The 12730-nt window shown below is 39.4% G+C and overlaps 1 protein-coding gene across 1 annotated transcript; it reads left to right on the plus strand.

The window, feature by feature from the left end:
* The first annotated feature begins 4110 nt into the window (after window positions 1-4110).
* Window positions 4111-10581, plus strand: tyr (tyrosinase). Its single transcript, NM_001104802.1, is given in 6 exon segments — window positions 4111-5239; window positions 5680-5896; window positions 7746-7893; window positions 8200-8381; window positions 8469-9060; window positions 9723-10581. Coding segments are annotated over 5 exon segments (1623 nt in total). The 5' UTR covers window positions 4111-4411; the 3' UTR covers window positions 8717-9060; window positions 9723-10581.
* Window positions 10582-12730: the final 2149 nt, after the last annotated feature.

Below are 12730 nucleotides of genomic sequence, written 5' to 3' on the forward strand. Positions count from 1 at the left end.
CTGCAAACCAGCACGAGCTAAACCGGCCCCCAAAGACTTTCTCAAATAACAATAATAATAAACTTTATTAATATTGCACTTTTTGAAATCAAGATAAGAAAGTGCTGTGCAATAAACATAGGAATTAAAAACAGTATACAGTACGACAAAATAAAACACAGGACACACACAAAACAGTGATAAACAGTAATAAAAAATTAATAGTGTTAGGAAGTGCATAAGTGGTCAAGAAAAAGTTTAGAGTAACCGAATAATTAGATTATACTGCAATAAAATTGTGTATTTTAACCCAAAGAAGTACATTTCTGAATTTCTGTTCCTTCTGGCAAACAGTGTGCAGGATTGTTTTTATGTCACATGATCAGAGGGTTCCTTTAAATACAAATGAGTTTCCAGGCAAAAATGATTTCCTTTGCAAAGAATTTTTAAAACTGATAACTGTCTTGAGTCAGATTATGGTTGCACACTATTTCCATTAAGAAGAAAATATGTTTGAAAAATGCCCGTTTCACCTTCAGAGTGGTATTAAACAGCTTCTTATGTGGCCTAGCTCTACTTTACCAGAAAAGACAAATATAATGAAAATATCCACTGTATTTGCATAAATATATGGTAGATCCTCTGACCATGACACAGATATGAAAACACTGAGCCCTTTAACCCTTGTGCTATCCTAGGCACTTTAACATTGGGAATGGGGTCATCTAGACCCCACAAGACAGTGCGCTGAACCTTTTTTCTTCAATGATTTGTGAACACTTAACACTTCAAATTCAAATAGTCCCACAATTCAAAGTGTTGCACATCAGCGCAAGGCTACTTTTTCGCTTCAGAATCCGGAGTGGAATTGCGTTAGTTATCCAGTCGAAGAGTTATGGTAAGTGAAAGAAAATCAACACTGGAGCTAAAGCTTTGGCGATAAAGGGTTAAACACTATCTACCATAATTTTTTTGGTTAAATTGACCAAATAAAGAAACAAACATAAATTAAGGGACACAAACTTAACACCTTAACAACTTAACACCACAAAGAAAATACCCTAGAATAATGTCTGACCAATCTCTTCTGGAAGGCCAGCTGTTTGTATTTACCACCTTCTGATTGCTGAGTGAGTGATGCACCTCTGCTTCACTTAAAAAAAAGGGATCACAGTGCCCTCTAGTGTCCCCTTAAGGGAAACGAAGCATCCAGGGGCCTTTACATAATGTCACATGGACGCAAGAATGTAAAGTAGTTAAACCCCTTTAAGAGGCTGTGACTTCCTAAAGATTAAATCCATCATAAGTTAAAGGTTTCTCTCTAAAATGGAGTTCATTCTGTCTGGGGCGCCCCGCAGGCAGGTTCATCCTGTGACAGTCATTCCTCTGCGCTCCACGCCGTTCCTGCTGCAAGATAAGCTGCATCCCGTGCCTGGCAACAGCAGCATGTGACTAGCCTGTGAGGCTGAAGTTTGCGCGGATGACTTTCTGCCCCCGAGCTTGAACGCACCGGTATGCAGGACTTGAGCCGGCCAAAAATGTGAAGGAGAACAACCTCCAACCCCTTTTGATGTACTCTTACTATGTGGTACACGATTGGGAAGTTTTTTTACTTCTTGTGATTTTAAAGTGATCAATTTTTTAGTATTTTGCATTGATGTTAAACTAAATTATTGGCATCATTTTCTTTAAAAATTATCTTTACAAAGATTCAGGTAAAAGGGACTTTAAACTCTTGGGTTGTTTTCCTTTTTTTACAGCAGAAAAAATCCTTTAAAAACGTTATCTTTCTGGTCTCATTTTGCTTACCGTAGAATTATGGTGGGATTATTGGATTGTTTCAGGCAGCTGTCAGAATGAAAGTTTTTCTTTTTCACTAAAGCTCTGCCACTGTGACTAACAAGGTGCCCCACCTGCCTGCTTTTTTTATTTGCCATGAAATCAATTCATTGTAGAAGGACGGAGCTACGGGATGACTGAGAGGAAAAGCAGCTAAAACGAACATGTTTTCTTGCTGGAGGGAAACAAATTCTTGCCCTTCATTGCATGTCTCTAAGAATCGAACTTTATGCTTCTTATTCTCCTGTAGTTCATACCTGCTGACAACATTAGTGGGTTTTTATCAGATTCTGAAATTGACTATGTTACTAAAGTTTCTGACAACAGAATTTTTTTAACTAATATTTTCATTTCTTTTTATTTATAACATTTAGACCAACTGTAAATTATAATGCAGTGGTGCGGATGTATATTCAATTCTAATTGGCTGCAGGGTGTCCGTTAAAAGGGCATCTAAAAAAGGAGTTCCGGTCACAACAGCAAGACGGTAAAACAGATCTGTCTTTTAAATGACTGCATGATGGACATGCCAGTAGCTCTGTTTTACCATCAACAGTAATGTCAACAGTAAATTTATAGTTTATAAATGGTTCATTGCCTGTCTTTCTGTAATGCTCACCTTATTGCTTGATACAAGCTGAAAATGTGTTTATAAAATATTGTGTTATTGTTTAATGAAAGACAATGTTTGTTTGTTGATCCACATTTAATGTTCAGAGTTAATAGTGGATATTTCTTTAATAAAGCGATCTAGGAAACGACTTGTGAACTTTTTCTCTTTGAAACAAACTTTTCCTTCATCATCTGGACAAATACAAGAGGTAAGAGGTTAAAATTTCCCTCTGAAACGATGCTCTGTGTCACTTAACATAACGTTTAGCATACATGCCACTTTCCTGCGCTGGTTGGTCCCATACACTGTAAAAACAATGGACAAATCGAGGTGTGACGTCACCCATAGAAAATTCCCTACCTCATTCTATTGCAAAATGAGGCAAAATCCCTCACCACTGCTTCCTTATACGGACACTGCTAAAAGGCCATGGTTCACATCCCAGCACTCTGGTTTTCTACCATGGTCCCAAAACATGCTTCAAAGGATAACCGGTGACTCTAGATTGTCCCTGGATATGAATGTCAATACGTGTGTGTGAGTGTGTGGCCCTGCGACAGACAGGGGACCTGTTCAGGGTGGACCCCACCTTCGCCCAACAGTAGCTGGGATAGGCTCCAGCAACCCCTTGAGCCCAAAAGGAATATAGCGGGTTAAGAAAAGAGGTGGATGGATGTCCATCATGAGAAAAAGGCATCAAAAACAGGTTAAAAACAGCAAAAACCCAATTTTCCTCGTAGTGGGTGTTTAATGATAACTTTGCTTGATGTCTATTGAGGGTGCTTTTTGGAAACTGGAAGCTTTTCACAAAAAAACGGAAATGGTTAATGATGTCATTCTGTCATTGAGTATTTCCACTTTAACAAAGACCATCATTGTTCATTTTTAAGCTGCTTCCAAACAACTGTTCTGTCTATTAATGCATATTAACTCAGCACCACAAATTAAACACTCCCTCAATGAGGCACAGTGACATTAAAATGCCAATTCACAAAAAGTACAGTTCACTACTGCAACTGATCTCGTGGAAAGTGGGTTTCACATAGTAAATAATCCTGCTAATTTTTTTCCAATAAAAATTAAATTAAAATTTAATTTTGTTCTGCACTGCGCCACCCATCACATAATTTATCTGCCACTAAATGATGGATTACTGAACATAATCTGGTCGTAGCAAATTCTCATTCAGTTCAGGCAATAAATGATGATGAGGTGAGAGGGGGCATCATTTCAAAAGCCCAAATCTGATTAAAACAGAAAGTTTTATCAGTTGTGGACCTCTTTATCCTCTACTCATGGCTCTCTCTCAGTCTGCTTCATTCAGTAACTACTGAACACTTGGTCATGCGTAAATTCCTGGCTTGACTGCAGATGGGGGGTGGGGGGGTGGAGATTGGAGGGGAAAAGCATGGTAGATACACAACCACAGAAACACCCATTTCTGCCCGAGGTACCGTGGAGCAGAGGTCAGCTAGTCTAAAGACAAAGTAGCAAAGAAACCAAGAGTATTATCCTGAGCATGTGATGCTCATATTAATGTGTGGTTGTGTGTGTTGCTGAGTGCATGAGATCTAACACGTTTTCAGAGGACAGCCCCCAAAGGGGCTCAAAGGGTAGGGAGAGAACCCGAGACTGCAGGCTGGGTTCTACGAGAGAGGAGGTGGAGGGAGGACTGGGAGCTGGTTAGATGGGAGGTTAGAGTAGAAGTAACTTTGAAATATAGAAACACCAAGAGATTTGGGGATTTTTCATTGTCTGTGTACTTTAAAGGGTATCTTCTGCATTAATTGCAGTTTAAGGCAAAGTATTGTGCTTTTGCATCTCTAAAAGTAACTTTTTAGCATCAGATCTACAAGTCTGAGCTGCTGTCACTTCTTCAAACCTTCAGCCCTATCTCACCAGAGTGGTCAGCAGGTTGTTTTTCCTGCAGGACTTTTCCTCCTTCTGAGGTCTGGACAGATGTGGGTGAATCTTTTCATCATGAAGAGTCTTTTTTTGTCTGCCGTTCTGCTGCAGTTCTTTGAGACTTGTTGGAGCCAGTTTCCTCGCCCCTGTGCCAATTCAGAGGGACTGCGAACCAAGGAGTGCTGTCCAGTGTGGAGTGGAGATGGCTCACCCTGTGGGGCCCTGTCTGGTCGCGGGTTCTGTGCAGACGTCTCGGTTTCAGACGAGCCCAACGGGCCGCAGTACCCTCACAGCGGGATCGATGACAGGGAGCGCTGGCCTTTAGCTTTCTTCAACCGGACGTGTCGTTGTGCAGGAAACTATGGAGGGTTTAACTGTGGGGAATGCAGATTCGGTTACTGGGGCTCCAACTGTGCTGAGTACAGAGAGTCAGTGCGCAGGAACATCATGAGCATGTCAACTACTGAGCAGCAAAAGTTCATCTCTTATCTAAACCTGGCCAAAAACACCATCAACCCAGACTACGTCATCACCACAGGCACAAGAGCAGAGATGGGAGAGAACGGTGAGAGCCCCATGTTCTCTGACATCAACACCTACGACCTATTTGTCTGGATACACTACTACGTGTCCAGAGACACCTTCTTGGGAGGGCCTGGGAATGTTTGGAGAGATATCGATTTTGCCCACGAGTCTGCTGCATTTCTCCCCTGGCACAGAGTCTACCTGCTTCACTGGGAGCAGGAGATACGCAAAATCGCAGGAGATTTTAACTTTACCATCCCGTACTGGGACTGGAGGGATGCCCAGTCCTGTGAAGTCTGCACTGATAATCTGATGGGTGGACGTAACGCCCTTAATCCAAACCTTATCAGCCCTGCTTCTGTCTTCTCCTCATGGAAGGTAAGAAAACAGCTTTGCCTCTGATTTTATTAGGCTTTTCTGAGCCATTCATAAAACCGTTTAAAAATTTAACTTTCAGCATGTAATAGAAAAAAGTACTAAAACCTGTGTTTTTTTCTGTTTCACACTTCAGATGTTTTTAATTTAACCCAAAAATCCCCAGAAAACTAGAGGGTTTGCTTAAAAAAAAAACAGCTTTATAAAACTACAACAAAACATTTTCAAATAAAACAAAAACAGAAAGTCTTAAAAAGCATTAAATTTAAAGTCTTTAAAAGCATTTTAACATGTGTTTTTACAACTGATGAGATCTTCGTTTTGATCTTCACAATAAACTAAATGTTATTTTACGCAAAAATGATCGAAGATAACCAACACTAAAGCTTTTGTGGGCCAAACACATGATTAAAATTGGTGTATTTTTGTTTTTATACCTCTAGGTAATCTGCACCCAGCAAGAAGAGTACAACAACCAAGAGGCTTTGTGTAACGCTACTGCAGAAGGTCCACTGTTGCGTAACCCCGGCAACCATGATCCAAACCGCGTGCCACGGATCCCTACGACCGCTGACGTAGAGTTCACCATCAGTCTTCCAGAGTATGAGACTGGGTCCATGGACCGATTTGCCAACAACAGCTTTCGAAACGTCTTAGAGGGTAGACACACACCCCATATACTGTCCAGACATACACTGACACACACACATATCTGATAAAACAAGGACATGATACCATCTGTTGAATGGACTGACGAAAGAAAGCAGTGTTGTAACCTTGTGGTAAGGATCTACGGTTTCCTTGTGGTTTCAGACCTTAGTATTAAAGAAAGAATACAGAAGGCAGTAAAAATAGGAACAAGCAGGTGTTCAGTGAAGGGGAAATAGTTAAAGGTTTACGAGAGGAAACAGTCTTTATCATTTGTTCTTAACCTAAGATTGTGGAAAAACTTTGGTCCTTTTTTGTTCACGCGGGGCACATGTTCTTTTAGATATAGATACATCCAGATGATGATGTGACCACAACAATAGTCAAGGGGCATTTTTAGAGGGACTTTTATTAGAGTAGCAGGGTCGACAGTTGAATTCGGGACCCTACTTATTTTGAAAACTTGAAAAGTGTTAGAAATGCAATAGTAACAAACATATTTGATGACAGATATTACAAATAAAACCACAAAACAATGTTTTAAAAAATCTACATTTGTCCTAAGTTATTGTTCTCATGTTTGTATCAAAACATTAACAAACTTGCTTTAGGACATGGCAGTTTTAAGTATATGTTCCTGAAGAAGAAGAATATTTATTTTACTAATAATACTAATTAACCCTGCATACATAACATTTTTCTTTATGGCAAAGTGGGGTAAAGGCATATTAAGCTTTAAAAAAAGGATTATCCCATTTTAAAAATTAGTAGGAGACATTATGTAATGGGGTCTCAAATGGTACCAAATAGTAGGAATTACCCACCTGTACAAGTGCTGAAAACTTGGATGAATAAGCCCGTTTGCCATTTTCTACCGCTATTTTAAATCTTTTCTGTATTTGTCTGCATTTGTCTTTACCCTTGAATAAATGTTTTAGTTGTTTTTTTTCAATTATGACTGTGTTTAACAGACATTATTACAATAATATGTAATAGTAGTACACACTATTATTATGTAATAGTACTTGTTGACTGTATTTGAGAACTGGACCGAGTGAGTGTTACGTCACCCATTCAAAATGACTTACTTCTGGCTCCAACAAAATGAAGTTAATTCAGTTGCCATTTTTCACTGTATGGACATCGCCGTGTTGGAGCTAGACGTTGCCAATAAGCAAGAAAGAGCCGAGATGCGTCGAGTCTGAGTCACCGTTCCTATGGCAACCCCTCTAACCAATCAGAAGTAAGCTTGTTGGAAGTCCACAGCCTACCACTTGAAAGCGAGCTGCACAAAATCTGTCAAACGTTTTGAACGTTGGATGTGAGAGCACATACTTTTATTAAGGCATCTGGTTGGTCAGTTTATAATATCAACAACTTGGGCTACAGAAAAGAAAAGTTATTACAGAAATTATGATTAACAAGTACATGTTAAATAAAGATTTTAATATGAATGCCACCACTGGAGCAGGAGGTCACTCATTACAGTTCTCATATACAGTCGTTGGTTGGTTGGTTGGTTGGTTGGTAGATTGATTGATTGATTGATTGATTGATTGATTGATTGATTGATTGATTGATTGATTGATTGATTGATTGATTGATTGATTGATTGATTGGTAGTCAAAATAAGAAATAATTTCCACAGATTCATTACAGAAATGATTAAATGCATACATAAAAAACTGGGGGGGGGGGGATACAACAACACACTTAAGTCACATTTGCCTACGTAAAGAAAAGTAAAGAAAATCAATAGCTATATTTTACATCTCCTTTTTTTGCTCTCTTTTAATTAGCCTTGTTTTGCTGTTATCTTGATTGAAACTGTAACTTCTTCACCTGCTTCTTTTCTTTGTAGGTTTTGCCAGCCCAGAAACAGGCATGGCTGTGCAAGGCCAGAGCACCATGCACAATGCGCTGCATGTCTTCATGAACGGCTCAATGTCCTCAGTCCAGGGCTCAGCCAACGACCCCATCTTCCTCCTTCACCATGCTTTCATTGACAGGTAACAAACACGTCATGACATTAGACTGCACAGTTTTTGACAAAGTTCATACAATCTGTTGTTTATAGCTGCTACAATTAGTGAAGTTTGTGAATGTACTTGGATGAGCAGCGAAAGATCAATTGAGATCAATTGTTAGAGTTTGGTTGCCCTGCAGAGCAAAGAACAAAAAATAATCTGGTGGCTTTACTGCGTGAGGTTATTATTGGTGGAATAGAAACACAAAACATAATTGCATTTATTTGTTTAATTTTTTATCTTATCTTAACTTTCATCTTGCATATTTGTTTCTTACATCATTTCTAGCATCTTTGAGCGCTGGCTAAGAACTCATCAGCCTCCCCGGTCCATCTACCCACGTACCAATGCACCAATTGGCCACAATGACGGCTACTACATGGTGCCATTCCTTCCTCTTTATAGGAATGGAGACTACCTCCTGTCCAACAAGGCTCTTGGATACGAGTACGCCTACCTGTTGGACCCAGGTCATTGCACAACACCAGAAATGCCCTCTGATCTGCAAAAGACGTGAATATCTGTTCAGACACCCATATCCACTCTGTTCCACACAGGTCAGAGGTTTGTCCAGGAGTTCTTGACCCCCTACCTTCAGCAAGCCCAGCAGATCTGGCAGTGGCTCCTGGGGGCCGGGATCCTCGGTGCTTTGATCGCCACAATTGTTGCCGCGGTGATTGTTTTTGCCAGAAGGAAGAGGAGACGTAACCAGAAGAGGAAAAGGGCGCCCAGCTTTGGAGAGAGGCAGCCACTGTTGCAGAGCAGTTCAGAAGAGGGTTCATCGTCATACCAGACTACACTTTAACACAGAGAAAAGCCTGCCGCACAGCTCCCTGTGCCATGCGGTTCTAATAAAAGGAAAACATGAAATGCTGGAACCGTTCAACCAATAAAGCAATTTAATGTGTTAAACATATGTTCTCACCGACCACATCTAGACAAGACCTGGATCAGCAAAAAAGACATCCACATTTTAATGTAATTTATTTTCATACTTTGTCACTCTGATTGACAGGTAGTTGACAGGTCACGTGTGCACATACTTTTAGAACTTCTGATGAAAATGTTTTCAAGCAAGTATTGCATAGGTGAAGCCAGTTCTAACATTGAATGCTTGTGTTCTTAAGGGTGAATTTTCATCCCACCAAACCCCAAAAACCCACTCTGATCATCTTTTGATCAATTTTCAAAGTTTTTCCAGCGATTTTTTAATTATAACTATGCTGCTTTTTGCCCCCTTAAAAAAAATACTTGTGTTGTTTTCTGCAGGGCAGCAGTAGTGTATTAAAAATTCACCTCTGTGTGGTGTGGAGCAACCCCACCCCCTTTTACTCAATTCTCCGTTTACTGTCTCCCGATGGTTTACAGAACCTCAGCCCCCCCCCCCCCCCCCCCCCCAATCTAACATTACTGCTGCAACAACAGCATACAGTTTGGAGCCAAATGCCAGCTCAGACAAGGAAAACCAAGGACCATAGAACAAGCAAATAGCTTGTTCTGGGTCACAAATAGCCTCTTGTTCAAATGGAATTTTTCGTCTGCTACTAATTCCCAACTATTGGAAAAGAGAAATACTCAGAAATGTAACTTTAAGCTGAATTTTGTTCTATTTTATCAGAAAATGCCACAGGAACATGTAAAAAAATCATTGGAATAGGTCTTTAAGCCGAATTACCTCGTTTACTGATTTTAAAAAAAAGGTCAAACTGAAGAGAGATATTTTTTTAACACTACATTTACTCTTGTTAGAGCAAATATGAATAATAAGGTTTTTCACACATAGCTCTTTTGTGGGTTTTAAGAAGGCCACGTGAAATGAAATCACTTTGTTTCAATGATAATATAACCTTCATGGTGCTACAATATGGTTTGATAAATTTAATTTTTTTTTCGGGCAAAATCACCTGCAAAAAAGGATAATGATGTATCATGAAAATGCATTATTTATTTTAACCTGATCAAATTTCTGGGTATGGTGCACAATCACTTCTATGGATCAAATAGCAGCATGGATCTACAAGATTGACATTTAAAAAAAATCATGAATTCATTTTGGCTTAAGCTGGGGAAAGTTCACATTCATTGAGGGGGCTTTGTCTTGTCATTTTGACTTAGGGACCCTCTATTACTGCTGTTAGAGAAACCTCAACTGAAAGGTCACAAATTGAGAATAATGTAGTACATTTAACCATTGTAAAGATAAAGATAATCTCCATTTGTTTACTATGACCTTTTCATAATCAAGTATAATTAAAGTGAAAAACTAGAACAAGTGTCCAAACATTTGATTTTGAGACATAGAAGATCTGATTTGGAAGAAGGTGGATTTTGGTGCACAAATAAGAATGAATAAGCAGCAGAATATGGAAGCTTTCCATTGCATAAAGTAAATACCAGAAATGCTTTTTCATTTCAAAATAAAGCTGCGTTTGTTGACTCAGAATGAAAATGAAAAATCAATCAGCCCAACGGCTTTTTTTTTCTTCTTTAACACCGCTCATTCTGTCACTTAAATAAAATAATAAAGAAATTGGTTTTTGACATTTCATTTTCAAAAAGTTCTGTAGTAAATGTGTAGCATAATTCAATTATAAATATCTTATTTGCCAATTAAAATGGATTAACAGAAGTGCTTATTCATTTTCACAGTGTAACTGCATCAATTGACTCAAAAATAAAATGAAAAATCACACCTCCAAAATGCTTTTTCATTTTCTATGCAAACATCGCTCATTCTGTGACACGATTAAAGCGATTATCCAAAAGGGGATTGCATTTCAGTTTTTAGATCCAAAGTTTGTCACTGTCACTTCACATGGCAACATCCAGAAAAGAGAGAGATTGAGGTTGAAGACTTAACTGCTTTAATGAGGTCGAGATGTCTCCATCTCTACAATGCCTATGTCCAAAATGTTGAGAAAAGCTCTCTTCAGAGTCTGGCAAGGAGTCAAAGAGTCTTCTGCATGACCCACAGTGGACATAACAGCACTACCTGTGAGCAATCAGCTGATTGTTCTCTTTCTTTTAGCAGCTGGTGCAGGAATGCTGGCTAATGCCTCACTCTCCTCATCCCTCATCTGCTTCAGAGCCTGCAGAGATGCACTGACTACTTCTGGAGCACAGCACAGGTCAATAGAATGAGCCTGCAGTATGGCATTTGCAGGCTTTAAGGAGCACAAAACTTTTAGGAGAAACGTCCCTGTTTCAAAGCAATAATGCCTCTGTGTAGATGTCAACAGCAGCAACTCCGTCCTCTGTAACCTCTGACAGGATACTCATAATGGCATCCTGATTCTCCACAAGGCACTTGGTCACATCATGATGTCCACCTGATCTCCAACAGTTATTTTAAGGTGGGAAAGTCATAGTTCCGTGACACATGACGACGAAAAAATGAGTGCAGGGATCCTGATAGCTCAAAAAAGGTTTTTGCGCATTATTCTGCTTGCGTTGCATGGACCACTGCCAAATGCAGCTGGTGGTCATAGAGGTGGATATAAGGTACATCCTTCCCTATGTTCTTTTGTAATAAGGCTTGAACACCACCCCTGACCCCACTCATGACAGAAGCTCCATCATAGACTGACTGATAATTTCAGCTGCACTATAACCAGAAGTTTAATAGTTAATTTATTGTTTTAAAGACACAAATTGTAAAATTGAAATAACTCAAAAGCCATGATGAAATAAATAGAAAATCTTTAATTGCTCCCTGTTCTTGAAAAAAGGTTAAAAACATTTTTACATTTATTTTATAAACTGAAAATGAGTTACAAAATGAGGTAATAAGGCAGAAAAGTGATAGCACTTCTAAAACAAATAAAAGTCTTTTCAAACCAAAAAATAGCATGTAATCTTTGGAACAATATTAGTGGGAGAACATATGTGCTGTAAGTCTAAGAAATAAAGTGAAAACAAAAACAGTCGTACAAAAAAATCCCCAAGATTTTGTGATGCATAGTATGTCTGCTTTGGAAGAACTTTGGTGCACAAGGAAGAACAAGTAAAGTCAAGCAACACAACAAAGAGGAGTACTGCGTTACATCATTTGCATATTTGTTTTGGTTGTAAGGAAAAAACCTCATTTGTTAATTTATTGTGTCACAACTTTACAACCCGCTCTTGAGAGATTTCTGTCACATGACATGTAAGCCTCCCTAGAGTGTTTTCAGGAAAGGCTTTACAACAGATGGCAAAAGTCTGCCAGTTTTCTGGTAGTTTTCGTTCAACAACTTTTTAAATACTCTTCTTAAAAATTAAATGGTAAATGGATATACTTTTAGATATCACATTTCTACTTTGATTAAGGCCCAAAGTGCTTCACAGTCCCATTCACCCCTGCACACACACATTTACACACTGATGGCGCCTCTGCTGCCACGCAAGGTACCCTATCTCTAACCACCAGAATCATGGGGGGGGGGGGGGGGGGGGGGGGGTTCAGTGTCCTGCCCAAGGAGCAGAGCTGAAACCTGTGACCTTCCATTCAGCAGTGGACTGCTCTGCCTCTGCACCACAGCGGCCCCATTAAGGTAAAAATTGGATGAGAAATGGTTTAGGGTTTCTGGAACCCATTTTTGGATTCTGCCATTAATGATTCGACACAGGAAATATTGCCAGTGAGACCTAGATAACGCATGCTCTATGACAAACCATAACTCTTTAACCATTTACACAATCAATGGGAATTATCTGATTCTGACACAGTGAGAAGTGGCTTTCCACTGATGTCACAAAACTGCTTTTCTCCACTTTAGGATCTTCTAGAATTATGTTAATTGCGTAAATCGTTCAAAGAGTTATGGTTGGTCAAAGAATG

Source organism: Oryzias latipes, chromosome 13 (assembly GCF_002234675.1).
Source record: "Oryzias latipes chromosome 13, ASM223467v1".
NCBI lineage: Eukaryota > Metazoa > Chordata > Actinopteri > Beloniformes > Adrianichthyidae > Oryzias > Oryzias latipes.